Below are 15,392 nucleotides of genomic sequence, written 5' to 3' on the forward strand. Positions count from 1 at the left end.
TTTTGTTCTATGATGGCTTTTTCACTATTGTCACCTAAGGATTCTGAAGACCTAGCTACTAAGACATTTCTTTTCATTTGGTTAGTTTCTGGGTGATACTATGCTTTCTGATTAGACCTATTTAATTTATTTTTTAATTCTGCAGGAGAGTTTTCAACCTTGGAAATGTAAGTGAAACACAGACTCACCCTCCTTGTGAGACCTTGATAGGGGCAGAAAGGAACAAATCTGGCTATCACCACTCACACCTGGAAGTATCCCTGTCTAAACCCGGGTACAATGAGGGTGGTGGGTTTTGACATCTTTTATTTTATTGCTGGCTCAAGGAAAATTCTTTGAAATGAACGTCTATTCTACTTCAGTGTGCAATGTTCCAGCAGGCTTAATGGGCTTGCCTTATGTGGAGAGGCAGTCCTGGAGGACAGAGCTAATGTGTGGTCTCCCAGGAAGCTCATCAGAACACCTCTTGTCCCTTTTCTTTAAAATAAAAAAAAATTAAAAAAGTTTTTGCTTCCCTCTCAATGTCCATTCCATTATTTTGTAGCTACAATAATGAAACATGGACAGTAGTGATCATTCTTTTTGTCCTATGTACTCATGTCTAGTGTTAGGACCTTACAAAACCCCAGACATACCTCAGGTGTATTCTGCACTTTTCATATCTGCTCACTGCTCACTGGGTCACACAGATAATTCACACTTGATTCCACCTTCCTCTGGACAACTCTCCCTCAAACAACACCTCTCTATCAACTTATAGGGAAAGGAGATTCACTTAGAGAAAACGTCTTGAATTAAAGACCAGACTCAGTTTCACCAGGTAACTGATCCTGGCCATACCGGTGACTAGGAAGTCATCACCTAACACTCTACCTAGATATAAACTCTCAGGAAGGAGGCAGGCTGGTGGGCACATTTCCACAGACATTTCTAAAACTGTGGCAACTGAGTACATTTTACAGACACAATTTTGGTATATTCCCATCCAGCTTAAGGCACTTAAAATGCAATTTTGTTCACACGCATGTGTGTGCACACATACACACACGCACGTGTCAACTAGGGTGATATTAACAGTCCATTTCCACTGGGCAATTCTGGTGACAGCAGCTACAACTAACAAACTTCTTTTCTGAAGAGTAAAAAAGAAAACAAAAGCCTCACCATCTATTTTAAAAGGTTATTTTATATTGTTTAGCATTCTTTCGAAACAGGAATTGGCTGGACACTTCTCCCTTTTCAAAGAACAGGTAAACTACTCTCCTACCCAGCCCCTCCCCAAGACCAAGCCATTTTTAAAAGCAAAAATTTCTGTTTCCAAAGGAAGAAAAAGGAACAAATTCCATTAATGAATTACATACGTGGAATGTGGCTTGTCTAGGACATTTGTATTTGTAAATAAATGGCTCCCTGTTTATTATGTATGTTTTACTGGAAAAAAAAACGAACTCTAATGCCTCTGAGCGTGTTATAATACAGTAAATACTTCCACTTACGGTTTAAGTTCCACTGTTTCTTGGTACTCACTAGAAAGAAATCGGGTTAAATGGAGTCAATTGTGGGGTTTAAGCGTCCAGGCTGACTTGGGGACGCGGCACCTCTAAAGTTCTCATGTTTGCTGAAGTGCGGGGGGAAGGGGGAATGGCTCCCTAGGAATCTTATGGGGATTAATCTGGGGTTTCGCCTTTGTCCCGGGATCTTTCTAAGGCTCACCACGACCTCCGTCTGCAGCTTCAGAAGGGAAGCCGGCGCGCGATCTCCTTGGCAGGCGGACTGGACACAGTCCCTGCCTTGCCCTGCTGCCGGCGCCCGCACACCGCGGTCTCAGGATCTCCCCGTAGGCCTAGGCCTGCAGTCCTCGGGCCGAGACGGGGCCTGGGGGAGCGACCGTCAGCAGGCCAGGCACAGGCAGTCTACCCTGGTGCCTGTAGGGTGCTCGAGTTTCCCACACGCGGGAAGCGGAGGCGTGGGCCAAGCGCCGGGGGCTGCCCCAAAACTCCACCGCCCAGTGCGGCGCGCAGGGCCTGGCGGCGCGAAACTTCCACAAAGCCGCCGGCCGCCTCCGGCCTTGCCTCCACTCCGCAGTCCCAGCTGCCTAGACTTCGGTGTCTTCCCACACAATGAGCCCTGCCAGTGCACTAGGCTGTTCCGCTCTGACTTCTGCCCGCACATGGGGACCCGAGCGAAAGGTTATGGGTTAGAACAAGTCAGCGCATCTCCTTCCACGCGCCGCATCCTTCGGGAAGACAGAGTACGCCCCCCACGTCAATTTCAGGCCCTGGTCTGTGGGCTGGGCCACAGTCCTGGAAGACCCAAGGGGTCACGGGTCCAGATCCGTCTTTACTTTGTCCTCCGCTCCAGGGCTCCAGGGCCCTGGGCAGCAGAGAGATGGATTTCAGAGAAAGCCCGGGTCAGCCAGGCCTTGAACTCAGCCCCTCTGAACTCCACTGTCAGCAGCGGGGGCGGCAACTCAATTCTCCCGCGAGGAGGCTGCACCCCCAGAACGGAAAATCCGCAAACGTCGCGCAGAGACCCACAGGCATTTCTACCTTTCCTTCCACAAGCCCTCCAGAAAGTTATCGCCAGAACCTCTGGAACCTGAGCCGAATCCAGCCTCCAGCAACTCCCTCAACCTTCCAGGGAAACTTTCAGAAGTTTCCCTTTCCTTCGCTCCTCAATTCCTTGGACTTTCTCCAGCCCCCAGGTTTGCTCATTACTCTGCTGACTGCCCTTTAGTCTCTAGGGCTCCACAGGCCTGAGTGTTTCCAGAATAATAATAACAATAATAATAATGATAATAATAATAATTGTTATTATGAGGCTGGGGAAGAACAGGATCAGAGGGTAGAAGGGACTGAGGGAGAGAGTGGAAATGTTTATGGAAAGGTTTATTTAAACCTGTGTTTCAAAACGGTTCAGTTGACAATGATCAGTAACCCCGATAGACAACTCCATTAAAAAAAAAGAAGAATTTACTATTGCTCTTGAAAGCCGTTATTTTTTACATCGCTTTTTAGGAAGATAGATAACAAAACATCGCGTTTCAAGCCATTTTGATCTGTAATTGAAAGGCAGGATCGGTTTGTATTCTCCTACGGCTTTTACAGAAGTTGCAGTGATCCAAAGTCGGGTTGCTGTGTCAGAGTGGCATTTTTATTAATGAGAATACAAAAAGCTTGCATATTCTCAGCCCTGCTTGAATTTAGTTGCTAAGCAACCGGTGTATGGTAATTCATCCGCGAAATTTAAATCTTTGAGAAAGGTTCGTGCGTTTTGCTGAATGGTCGCCACGAGGAAAACAACTTGTGGGACCCGCAGCAGCTGCCACAGTCTGGCCGCCCGGCCGTGCCGGGCCGAGCAGAGACCCGGCCGCCCCACCGCGACCGCCACCGCCCCACCTCCGCGCCCAGCCCTGCCCTCCCTCCCGGAGAGAAGCGAGCTTTGGACGCCCGGCTGCCTCGGGTCCCCCTCCCCCTCCGCCTCTTCTGATCCGGGGTTTTCACCGGAGGCAGGCCTTACACCTGACCCAGTCGCCTGTACCCCTAGGGCTTCGGGGTCCAGACTGCGAATTTCCGCTTCCCCCTCCCCTCACGCGCACCCACATGCACACGGCACGCGCGCGCACACACTAGCGCACACATCGTGCCGCCACGAGAATGACTGTTACCCTCTTCCCAGACCCCTCTAAGGTCACTTCCAGAGCCAACTCTTCCTTGAGGAAGACCGGACTCATCAAGAACGCAGCCCACAGCCCGCCAGAAGGCCAGGCGGCCGCCTCTGGCCGGCAGTGACATCATAGGCTCCTGCTCGCCAAGCTCGCGCCCACATTTTAGGATACAGGAACAAACACGGATGTGAAATCAAGAATGAAAGACAGAGTAATCTAATTAATAGGCCATGAGCCAGGCTAACAAAATCAAAGAATCTGATTACACAAGTACCCCTCCTGCTATCTCCGCTGCCCCCACCCCCAGCTCCTCCAGCCTGCGCACTATTTCCTGTCCTAGGCTGCAAAGTTCAGGATGCAAACGCAGAGCCTTCTGCTTTCCTTATTGAAATCAACGTCAAGCCTACCGTGGGGATCCCGCACCCAGGAGGTCACATGGGTGAACTTCAGGCCCTCAGACCAGCAGCCCTGAGGAGCTGAGATGACCAACCGACCTACAGAACTTGGAGAGCCTGAGAGGTTGCCCCACACTTCTCAAATGCATCACTCTTAACAACAACAACAGCAGCAACAACAACGACAACACCTGTGCTGATTGCTTATGCTGTTAGTAGCTGGACTAGGACAAAGGGCTTCTCCACTCACAGTCATTTTATAGATCATCTAAGTTTTTTTCTTCAGTCTAGCACAACTCTTCTTTTTTCACATCACCTTGCTTCTGGGTCACTGATAACCTCAAACTCCCAACACTTATTACAACTCCCTTTCCCAACGTAGATGTCTGAGCACAGTCAGGTATTAGGTTATCACTGAAACGTAGCATCTGCTCTAATCGTTGCAGCCAGCCACGTGCATTTCATGAAAGAAGAAAATTCTTTAATTTCTGTCTTTCTGCCTTAAAAAAACAATCAGGTCCACCTTTTAAATAATTAATTTCAAGTCTGCATCCAGTGCCAATACTTGTTGCATCCATTTTAGAGTTGATTAATTACCCTGGAACTTGGGCAAACTAAACTCCATGTGGAGAGAATGTTTCTTCCTTCAATTTAGTACTGAAAGCTACAAGTTATTAATGGATTTTACTCAATTTACATACAAATTAGTGCAAATATGCCCATCTCTTAAAGTACATTTTTGTATAAATATATGAAAGTATCATTTTTGATTTAGCTTGAAGAGGTTGATCATTTATTACAAAAATAAACGAATAAATACAACAATATATTGTTGCTTTCAACAGGATAAATACTTTACAAATATATAATTTAAAAAACAAATTTAATTGTTAAAATTATTTAAAATATTACACTTATCGATAAAACTATCAATAGTATATACTGCATTTAATATTAGAACCAATTATTCTCTGAATGTTCAAAACCATTCATACAAAACAGATTATGAGCATGGTCATGAGCAAACACTGGAGGCTACAGGGCAGCAAAGGGAATCGCTAAGATCAATAACGAACAGTTCTATTCGGAACAAAGAAGTAGTCCTTGGCTAAGTACTAAAAAAAAAAAAAAAAAAAAAAAGGCAGAGCAACAATAGCAAAGTGACTATTTTCAATCCACCTTGAATGACTTATCGCACAGACTTGCCAGGGGAAGATGGTTGTGGGAGTGAGGTGACCGACGGAGGCTTGGACAACTGATCAAGAGCCACAGGAGACTGTAAACTGTAAGTGGGCCTAGCTTGGGATTAGCAAGGCTGATGGAACAGAACTTTGTCACTTTCCTTTGGGTTGGAAGGGGAGGGGGGGTTGGATTGGAATGGAGGAAACAAATGGGCACTTTACGAAGCACAAGACACTTGCGCTGCAAAGGAACACAATGACCAAATTCATTAAAAAGATCTGGTGATATATAACAATATTTTCATTATTTACATGTGTAACAATATAAGCCTTAGCACAAAACCTCTCAGTTATATCTGCCCTCTTTTGTTTTTCAACCATGAATTTCATTTTGTAATTACATTCAAAGGATTGATTAAAAAAAGGGGGTGCGAGCATTAGCTCACTTTATAAAATGCAAATAATGAAACAACGTGGGTTTGCTTTCCCAGCTTCTCCAATTAAAAGTTACTCTGCTACCCCCAAATCAGGGATTCTTCCAAAGTAATCAGCAAAGTTTGCTTTTTAATAGAAAACAGTGTGAAATCTAATGTTAGCTCTTTTGTTGTCAGCTAAATCAAGTAAGTAGATACCTCCTAAAATTTTTTTAATAGACCCATTACTTGTCTAATCAACCACCACCATTCCCATAGGAAAAACAAGATTCCATCTCACCTGCCAGTAGTATCCACCATATAAAAACAACCTGACCAGTCCTCAGCTTTCCAATTAGGACTTCTTTGCTCGCCTTTCTAGACACCCCCAAAATGGTGAACTTCTCCCCCACCCCCACTCCAGGCTGTAAATTTGCTGGGCATAGGGATTACAGCAGCAAGAGAAATACGGAACAAGAAGGCAAAGAAAAGTAAATTGTGGTTTCTTGTCTTCATTTTTTTCTTCTCTCTGTTTAATACATGTGGCCTTTTTCAGATTTCACAAATCAAAATGATTGTGATTTTTAGTACGATTTGGTGTTTAAAATAATGCAACCCAATACATGGCCATCTGGCTGGGCTTGATTTATGAAAGTGACACAGGGCCTGTCTGGGAGAAATAACTGTTCCTTGTTGCTCTCACAGTTTTCCGGGTTTTTTAACCCCTGCATTGATATCACAGGGAGAGGGAGTGAAGATGAGAGGAGGAAAAAAAGTGAGTGACAGCTAAGTGAGATTGGGGGGAATTTGTCTGTAAAATCGTTGCTCTATCACTGCTAAATACTTTTATTTTAAGTACAATATATAGGGACTCAACTAAGCCGAGCCTTTAGCGTCTTAAGTACTCACAACCTGAGGCATTACACTTTCATTTTCCCACATTGTAAATATTGAAACATTAACTTGATCAGTGTGACCACTCTGCAGGGTTTATGTAAAAGGTTACCTAAAACCCCCAGCACCAGTAAAGAAGATATAGAATCATACTGGGGAGAGACAAAAACACAGAAATATAGAACCTTAAGTCTGAGTTGGTAATTGCACTGAGGGTATGCAGTGTGGACCATAATCAGGATTTTAGAACTATATTCTTTCATTACAGGGGGAAAAAAAAACCCCAAAGCTTAATAATTTAAATTTAATTACATATAGTTATTGATGGGAAGTAATTGATATCAAAATATTTTATAAGACTTATAAGCCAGTCTTAACAACTATAGTCTTGAGAAAAAGAGAAAGGAGACAGGAACATGTTGGGAGGGGGACAGTAGAAGAAAAAAGAAGCTGAACTTGGGGGGAGGGGCTGTATTAACCATTAATAACCAGTTGGCTCATTTTTACTGGTAATATCGTTCAATCTCCCGATAAGAAACACAGGTATCTCCAAGAAAAGGGTTAATATTTAGGCAATCTCACCTGAAAACACTAAAGACATCCACTAAAATTAAGGGAGAGAAAAATATTGTGAATTTATGGATCATCGAGGAGTGACTACTATGTTAAAATACTAGCTGTCTCAGCAATGCCTATGCTTTACTCTAGATTTCCAAAAGTACCTTAAGTGGAGCAGGCTCTACTTCCTCAACGCTATTACTTAGGGATTTTCATTAGTAAAAAAATATTTCTTAAAGAACTCTTTTCTTCCCACACAGTGTTTACGCATCAGACACAGACTATTTCATTCTAACAAATTTATTTTCTCGATCAGCTCTTACGGAATCACTACTCAAATTAAATTACAATCAAATGATCACATCAAAAGATACCCTTATTACCTAACAACTGTCCATATTTTCATTTCATTTTGATTTGTGCTCGTCTGAAAAAAACACGTAATACAAGATCTGGGGAAAAATAAATTACCGTTTTGCAGCAGTTCATAAGTATTCTGAATAAAATATTAAAAGAAGTCATTTAATGAAAATATAAAGCAAATATTTTTAGATCAACAACGGATCTAACAATTCTATATTGCCGTCTTTTGAAAAGTCTGTTTATTAAAACCTACCAAAAACACTGCTTGGAAATGGCAGTATTATATAATCACATCCACAGCACCCATTCAATCAAAGTTGGCAACGGATTGAGGAGAGAAGTCCAGAGAAGTGCAGCGGCTGGTGCTCAGTCCTTCTAAATTCCTTTATCTGAGTCAGTCCAGAAATAAAAAATAAAAAATATTAATAAAAAAAATATTAGCGGTGGAATCTTTAGGCATCGTCCACCCTGAATGGCAGCCGTCAAAGCCTGGGTACGCGGCCGGGCCTGGCTCGGCGGCCTCGCTGGCTGGGCCTCCGCTCTGCTCCCAGTCCGCCCGCCCGCCCGCGACCCGACTCGGCTGGGGCCTCTCGCCACTCCTTAGCGGACGTCCCCCTCTCCCTCTGCTCCTTCCCGATGCTTTTATTTCCAAGGTTACTTTGAGGATACTTTTCTTTTGGCTTTGCTATTCAGTCTGTTAGTTTCAGAAGCTGTCAATATAATTATTTTTTTTCTTGGAGACTGTTTTTCCCCCCTCCTTCCCATTTCAGAGTTGATTTGTTTGTTTCCAAGTGACTTTAATATGCCCAAGAAAAACAGGGTCCCAGAGCACGGTGTCGTCCCCTGATGGAACCTGGTGCCTCTGTTTTCTCTCAGGTCGCTCCCAGGAAATAAAGTTTCCGTGGATCTCTTTAGGCAGCTGTGTTGGAGGGAGAAAGTGAAAGGAAAGGGGACTCTCTCTCTCTCTTTTTTCAAAGAGGAGAAGACGAGGCAGGTGCTGTCCACCGCTGCCGTGTAGGTCATCTCAGGGTGGAAAAACCTCACGAGTGCAGTTTTCGTGCGTCAGGCATCTTCACCCTTCTTTAAAAACAAAAACAAAAACGAAACACCACCACAGTATAAACGAGATCTCATGATCGCCCCCTTTTTCTCTTCTGATTTTGTTATATATTTATATAAAACAGTCTGGGTGTTTAATATGCTTTTTATTTTTTGGCCCCTCCTTCCTTGGACTGCAAAAATGCCTCCTTGGTCCGTTTCTCCCGCGTTTCCTCCTCCAAGGGCGGGCATGCCTGTCTCTGGGTGGAGGGGAGGGCGGCGGATGGGCCTGGGCTGGAGCCCGGAGCGGCCCAGGTGCAGGGTCGGCGCGGCGGCGGCGGCGGCGGCGGCGGCGGGGGCGGCGGCGGTGCTGACGGCGGCTGCGGAGGCGGCGGCGGCGGCGGCCCTCTTCGCTCTGCGCCCTGGCTTCACTGAACGCTCGTCTGCAGCCCGTGGTGCGGCGGCGGCGTGTCGGCGTTCACGGTGCCCACCTGCGAGTAGACGTCGTCGGGCGTCTGCTGTTGGATCCCGGGCGGCGTCATGCGCTTCTCCTTTTGGCGCCGATTGCAGAACCAGACCCGCACTACCTCCTTCTCGAGCTGCAGGCTGTCGGCCAGGTTGGTGATCTCCTGCGCGGAGGGCTTGGGGCACTTGAGGAAGTGGCTCTCCAGCGCGCCCTTGACACTCACCTCGATGGAGGTCCGCTTCTTGCGCTTGCGGCCCTGCGCCGCGATCTTGTCGATGCTTGTGGGGCTGCCGGTGCTTGAGTCCGCCTCCTCCAGCCACTTGTTCAGCAGCGGCTTGAGCTTGCACATGTTCTTGAAGCTCAGCTGCAGGGCCTCGAAGCGGCAGATGGTGGTCTGCGAGAACACGTTGCCGTAGAGTGTGCCCAGCGCCAGCCCCACGTCGGCCTGCGTGAAGCCCAGCTTGATGCGCCGCTGCTTGAACTGCTTGGCGAACTGCTCCAGGTCGTCCGACGTCGGCGTGTCCTCGTCCGAGTGCGGGTCGTGACTGTTGAGTCCAGGCCCCGCGCCGCCGCCGCCGCCGCCGTGGTGCGGGGGTCCCTGCGCGTGGTGCGGGTGCGGCGGGTGAGGGTGCGCGTGGTGATGGTGGTGGTGATGGTGCTCGGCCAGCTCCGGCGTGTCCCCGCGCACCAGCCCCGGGTGCACCAAGCTCTGGGCTCCACCGCCCGCGCCGCCGCCGCCGCCGCCGGGCCCCGGGGGCGCGCTCAGCATGCCGTTCACCGTGAAGCCTCCGGGCTGCGAGTAGAGCAGACTCTGCGGCGGCGGCTGCTGGCCCCCGGCCATGGACGGGAGGTGCGCGGCGGCGGCGGCGGCTGCGGCGGCGGCTGCGGCAGCGGCGGCCGCCCCCCAGCCCCCAGGGTGGCCCTGGTGTGGGGGCGGCGGCGGGGGTCCGAGGTGTGGCGGCCCGCGGTGGTGCAGCGCTGTGCCCGCGTGCAGGTCGTCGCGCCCGGCGCCGCCCTTCACGTCGGGGCCCTGCGGCGGTGGCGGCGGAGGCTGCGGTGGCTGCTGGGGGCTGCCAGCCATGCCCACGGCGCTGCCCGACCACGGCGAGCTCGCTTCCACGGCGGCGGCGGCGGCAGCGGCGGCGGCGGCGGCGGCGTGGGGCAGGGCTGTGACCCACTGGTGCGCGTGGCTCAGCATATGGCCGCCGTTGCTGGCGGCCATGGCCCCCTGCATGAAGTCGCTCTGGACCATCTTGACAGAGGACGGGTCCCCCCGGTAGGCGCCCGAGGTCACGGCGGCGCTGCCCGGCTGCATGCCGCCGCCCCCGCCCCCTGCACCGCCCCCGCCGCCGCCGCCGCCGCCACCCCCGCCGCCGCCGGCCCCTGCCGCGTCCGAGTGCACAATAGAGCCGGCCGCGAGCAGGCTGTTCCCCGGCAGGTAGGGGTTAGAAGCCGCCGTGGCCATGCCGCTCCGCTCCCGCCACCCCACCGCCGCCACCACCGCCGCCGCCGCAGCAGCAGCCGCGGCCACCGCCGCCGCCGCCGCCGCCGCGCCCCCCGCCTCCCGCCTCCTCCCCCCTCCTTCCCCGCCCCCGCCCCGGGCCCCCGCCGGCCCCGCCGCCTTCGCCGCCTCCTCCTCCGCCGCCGCCTCCGCCCCCGCCGCCGCCGCCGCCGCCGCGGCCCCCGGCTGCAGCTGCAAGGCCGCTCGGCAGGGCGCGGGGGTCGCCGGCCGGCCTTGGTCACCAGCAGCAGCAGCAGCCGCAGGAGCAGCGCTCTGGGGAGGGGGGCTCGCTTCTCGGGGTGCGCTCCGTGGCCACCCCCTTCAGGGGGGGTCGTGGCCGCCCCCCAGCCCCGGCGCGCTGGGCTCGCTCCAGCGGGGCTCGCTGGGCGGGGCGGGGACCTGCACTCGGGGCGCTCTCCCGGGACGCACGGGCTCCCGCTCCTCCTCCTGTCCTCGGGCGAGCCCGGACTCTGCCCGGCCGCGGGGCTCCGTCCACCTGCTAAGTGAAGGTTTCACGGGAGATAACAAAGAAAGAAGCTGCTCCTTTCTTCCTTAGCCAAATTACGGATGACCAGCAACCGGCCCACTCCTCTTGTCCGCTCTCTCCTCTCCTCCTCAGGAACACATTTCACTCGTTTTCCCTTAGAGTAGTAAAACTTTTTCGTCCTTGAAGGCGTGGTGCTGCTGGCTGCTCGCGAGTGCGGAGAGGGGAGGCTGGCTCCTGCTCTCCCGCTCTGGTCCTCTCGTTTCAAGTTTTGTTCTGTCCTAGGAAAACTTCTTGCGATGGTGCATTTCTCTGAAGTTGCTATTGCCGGAGCTCTTGGTTGCCTCTGAAACAAGAGTCCTTTTTCATTCTCCTCGCAACAGTCACAGTCTGATGCGACATCTTTCCTTTTGGGCAGAAATTAGGAAACAAATATAACAAGGAAAAAATTGAACAGGAAAAAAATGATGTCGAATCGCTCTGTTACCTTGTTGCTGACGGTTGGGGTTGTTTTATTTTTTTCCCAGCAGTTGTCTGGAGAAGGAGGAGGAAGAAGAGTGCATTGGTGGAGGTGGAGGTGTGTGTGTGCATATAGGGGATCGATCCTTGATACACAACAACTCCAGTGGGCACGTTGCACGGCTCGTAGAGTGCACCGACGGCGGGCGCTGGCGCTGGCCGTGCTGGAGCAGAGTTGCAGCAGGAGCTCGCTCTGCGCCCTCGTTCGCGCTCTCTTTCCCTCTCTCACTTTCCCTCTCCCTCCCTCTCTCTCTCCCTCTCTCGGGCGCCCGCTCTCGCTCGGATCTGACAGTTCGCTCTCTGTCCCTCCCTCTCAGAGCGGGGACTGTCGAATGTTTACCCTCCGCCGCGAGCGCGCACCCACCACCACACTTTCCCAAATACAAGGAAGTCGAGCACCAGGGCCCCCGCTGATTGGCTACCCGCTGGGTGATTGGCAGGCTCGGAATGACTGGCTCAGGACGCGAGGCCCCCCTTCCGGCCGTTCCGATTGGTTGCTTTTTAATTTAGGCAGAGCGTCGTAGAAGCTGGAAATCTGTCGTCCCCCAGCCTCCCTCCCCCTCACCACTTTCCCCTCCCCGCCCCTCCCCCGCCGCCCCCTCCGCCACATCTTAACTCTTAGTGTCCGGCCCAGACGTTGGCGTTCCTTCGGCGGCTCTGGGCGTTCGCAATAGGTCTGGGCGGGGGGAAGAAAGGGGAGATAAAAGGGAGGGAGGGAAGAGAGGGGGGAAGAGAATCAGAAGGAAAACGAAGAGAGAAACATGAAAAATAGCAACCTGCCCACCCCACCTAGTACGCGTCGGGTTGCTCACCCCCTTACCCCCGCCCCGCCAGAGATTTGTAAAGCGCGCGGCAGGGATGTACCATTCAAGCTAATACCTATAGACAGATGTGTCCCCAGTGGTTTCAAAGTTTCCTCTTCCCTTCACCAGCCGGCCCCCATCTCTGATCAGCGGGGGTGGGACGCGGGGACTCGCATCGCCAAGAGCTCTGGTCGTGGCCACGCTCCTTGGAAATCCGCCACCGCAACTTTCCGCAGCCGCTGCGCGCCGGCGGCAGCCCCCTTTGTTTAAGTTCTCGGATGCCATCATCTGGGAAACCTGCAGCCCAGGACCAGCGCGGTGCCCGCGCGTGCGAGACGGACCGCTCGCTGCCGCCGCTCGCTCGCTCCTCCACCCCCTCTCTCCCTCCTTCGCTCTCCCTCCCTTCCTCCCTCCTCCCTCCTCTGGGATTCGTGCAAGTAGCGTGCGTGCCCTTGTGAGTTTGGAAGGTGCCGGTCAGCGGAGCCGTGCGATGTATTTGAAAAGCAATCAGTCCGACCTTCCCCCATAGATTCATCGTAAGTGTATTCGACCCCAATGGCTTTAGGAATTCCCGTGGCAGCAGGAGCCGGGCGAAAGAACCGGAATCGGCTAGCCGCGCCCTTCTCTGCTCCACCGCTTCCTCGTGTGTGTGTGTGTGTGTGTGTGTGTGTGTGTGTGTTATTAGCGGTGGGGGGGGTTTGCTCGCTGTCTATTCTTAGGCATGGTGGTGCTTTTTTTTCTTTCCTTTCTGTCTCAGATGGATTTGCGTGGTGGATGGGGCTGGCGGCGACAAATGCTTTCTCAGCTCTAACCCAGCTGAAAGAGTTAAGGGGGACGGGAGGGGGAGTGCACCCAGTAGGCGAGAGAAGCGGGGGTGGGGTGGGGTGGGGTGGGGTGGGGGGACGCGGCCAAGCGGAAACGCTGCATAGAGGAACCTCAGCGAACCAAGAAAAAAGAGAAAGTGGCAACGAAAACAAGGGCAAATTGAGCTCTCCTCGGGGATTTCCAATGAACTAACCCAACTCGGACATTCAATAAATACATGGCTTTTAATGAGCGTGCGTGTGCGTGCACCCCGCACCCCTAGCTGAGGGTGCGCCCGCCTTGCGCTCGCCGCCCCCAGCCAGCTCCAGCATCTGGCAGTCCCGAGCCCGAGCGGCAGTCCAGGACGCAGACGAGGAGCGGCCGCCGGTGCGCTCCGATTAAAATGTGAACGGGCCTGCCCTTCTCTCCGGCTGTATCGTGCCTCTGCCGAGCGCAGTTAAGTGAACTCAGTGAAAGCAGGAGTTCTCCTGCCCAGCCGCAGCCAGGCAGCCCCTGCGTGATCTCAAGATTAACACTAGACGCGTAGAATTTATGTAGGCTCTAGTCCAGCTCCTGCTTGCCGGGTGAGATACCATCGTAGGTAGGTTTTAGCAAAGCCGTTATTGCCAAAGTATAGATACTAAAGGCGGTGGTAACCAAACCCCAAACAGAACGGATTTTTTTCCTCTGCGGCCCCCAAAGGTTGCTTTTTATATTTACGTATGCGTATATGTATATATAAAAGATGGAACACAGATTTCATTGAATAAATCTGAGATCTCCAGGTGCAGACGTTTGAATAGTCGGTGCCAGCACCCCGTGTTTTCCTTTCCTGCCGATTTTGCTTGGATCCGGCTCAAAAACCAAGAGAGTCTCGTGGTTTTGTTTACACTGAATGGGGAGGATAGGAACAGAGCCATGGGGCCGCCTTTCATTAATATACAGTGAGGATTTTGTCTAAATTACTGCTATGAATTTCACAGTACACGCTTTCAAAAGCAGTCTCAGGTGGCCTGATGAAACGTGATAGCGCCTCTGCAAACAGATCCACTTTCTTTCTTTTCAAGAGGGTGTGTGTGTGCGCGTATGGGAAGCCCCCCAAAACGTTGTGCTCCTTGATAACAGAAATACACTTCTGTTCCGAGGTCTGTCCTCTTCTTCCTCCCCCCTTTCGTCGTACTTAATTCTCGAATCGCTCCCGGGCCTCTCTCCCCCCTCCACGCTGCCCCACCCTATCCGCCCCCTCCCTTTGCGAGTGTGATTGTTTTGTCTGGAAAAAAAAATCCAAAGTATATAACAAGGGGAGAACAGTTAGTGCTGATTTTCATTTGCATACATTTTCATATATTTTGGTGAAAATAATAGACTAGTGGAGAGCTGGGCTTCGAGGCGTCAGTGTGAAGGGAAGGCTAAGGACGCATCGGTGCTGGAGAGTTGAGAATATGCCTTCCCCTCCGCCCCCAACCCAGTCACCTTATTTGAAAAAAATATTAAAAAACATCTTTTATTTAAAAACCTAATCCTGGAAGTTTGCTCGGTAAGTGTTTTTTCATTTTCTTTCTCTGCTTTCCTCTTCTTTTTCCCCTCCTTTTTGTCTTATTTATTTATGTTCTTGTAGGTTTGGGAGCTTATTTTCATTGCTTGGGACAAGAGAGGGTTCACAGAGCAACTGTTTGAAGGAAGGAAGGAAGGGAAGATGTGTTGGGGGGGGAGTTAAAAAAATCCAACCCTGCTAAAATATTACATAAAAAGATGGACTCAGTCCAAAGCCCCACACAGCAAAAGCCACTTTACTTTGGAGGGGTGGGGGGAAAATGCTATTCATTGTAATTGTTGATCGTGAAGGTGGGGTGGGAGGAGGGGGAAGAAACCCTGGAAAAGAAGTGATTATTAAGGATGCAGTATATAAATATTTCTTGATTGGGATTTTTTTTTCCCCAGAGGATCAGGACTAGAGGGGGAAGAAACCCTATTTCTGTAGCCAGTGGTGATGTCCTGAATTGTGTGTGCCTGCCTGGATTGGGGTGGGGGGACGCATGCTGGGAGCAGGAGGATGGAGTGAGGAGGGGGACTTGGCAAAGGGAAGGCGGAGAGCTGGAGGAGGAGGAAGCGAGGCAGGAAGTCAGGGCACCCCTGGTTAATGCTGTGTCTGGGGAGCAGGCGGGGAGCTGCAGCCTCCCAGCTCGGTAGTGAAAGCCCATCAGAAAGAGGGTGATCAATCAAAACTAACCAGGACATCCCTACACTTCATTCCCAAAGGAGGCTGGAGCTTTAGCATCGCAGACTCGATTTCACTTTGTTTTCTA

At 51.4% G+C, this 15,392-nt stretch overlaps 2 protein-coding genes and 1 long non-coding RNA gene across 3 annotated transcripts in view; 1 reads left to right on the forward strand and 2 right to left on the reverse strand.

The window, feature by feature from the left end:
* Positions 1 to 7,392: 7,392 nt before the first annotated feature.
* Positions 7,393 to 12,448, reverse strand: POU3F3 (POU class 3 homeobox 3). Its single transcript, XM_030826948.1, has 2 exons — positions 12,359 to 12,448; positions 7,393 to 12,155 (listed from the first exon to the last, which is right to left on the reverse strand). The coding sequence occupies exon 2, from the start codon at positions 10,438 to 10,440 to the stop codon at positions 8,938 to 8,940; it is 1,503 nt and encodes a 500-aa protein (XP_030682808.1). The 5' UTR covers positions 10,441 to 12,155; positions 12,359 to 12,448; the 3' UTR covers positions 7,393 to 8,937.
* Positions 10,976 to 12,567, reverse strand: LOC115838260. The gene is made up of 3 exons (XM_030827107.1): positions 12,409 to 12,567; positions 11,448 to 11,789; positions 10,976 to 11,306 (listed from the first exon to the last, which is right to left on the reverse strand). Exons 1-3 carry the CDS (start codon positions 12,565 to 12,567, stop codon positions 10,989 to 10,991), a joined length of 819 nt encoding a protein of 272 aa, XP_030682967.1. The 3' UTR covers positions 10,976 to 10,988.
* A 174-nt stretch (positions 12,568 to 12,741) lies between these two features.
* LOC115838223 overlaps positions 12,742 to 15,392 on the forward strand; it is a 46,376-nt gene continuing 43,725 nt past the window's right edge. The window contains exon 1 of the long non-coding RNA XR_004033239.1: positions 12,742 to 12,818. This is a non-coding gene — a long non-coding RNA (uncharacterized LOC115838223). The remainder of the gene's footprint in view (positions 12,819 to 15,392) is intronic.

The sequence above is a fragment of the Nomascus leucogenys genome, chromosome 14, assembly GCF_006542625.1.
Source record: "Nomascus leucogenys isolate Asia chromosome 14, Asia_NLE_v1, whole genome shotgun sequence".
NCBI lineage: Eukaryota > Metazoa > Chordata > Mammalia > Primates > Hylobatidae > Nomascus > Nomascus leucogenys.

Excerpts from the sequence above, each read along its gene's own strand:
- POU3F3 (XM_030826948.1), bottom strand. The coding sequence starts at position 10,440 with ATGGCCACGGCGGCTTCTAACCCCTACCTGCCGGGGAACAGCCTGCTC.
- LOC115838260 (XM_030827107.1), bottom strand. The coding sequence starts at position 12,567 with ATGGCATCCGAGAACTTAAACAAAGGGGGCTGCCGCCGGCGCGCAGCG. Across the intron at positions 11,790-12,408 it reads TCAGAGATGGGGGCCGGCTG|GGAGGGACAGAGAGCGAACT; the intron begins GTGAAGGGAAGA and ends CCGCTCTGAGAG. Across the intron at positions 11,307-11,447 it reads CCCCAACCGTCAGCAACAAG|AGGCAACCAAGAGCTCCGGC; the intron begins GTAACAGAGCGA and ends CTCTTGTTTCAG.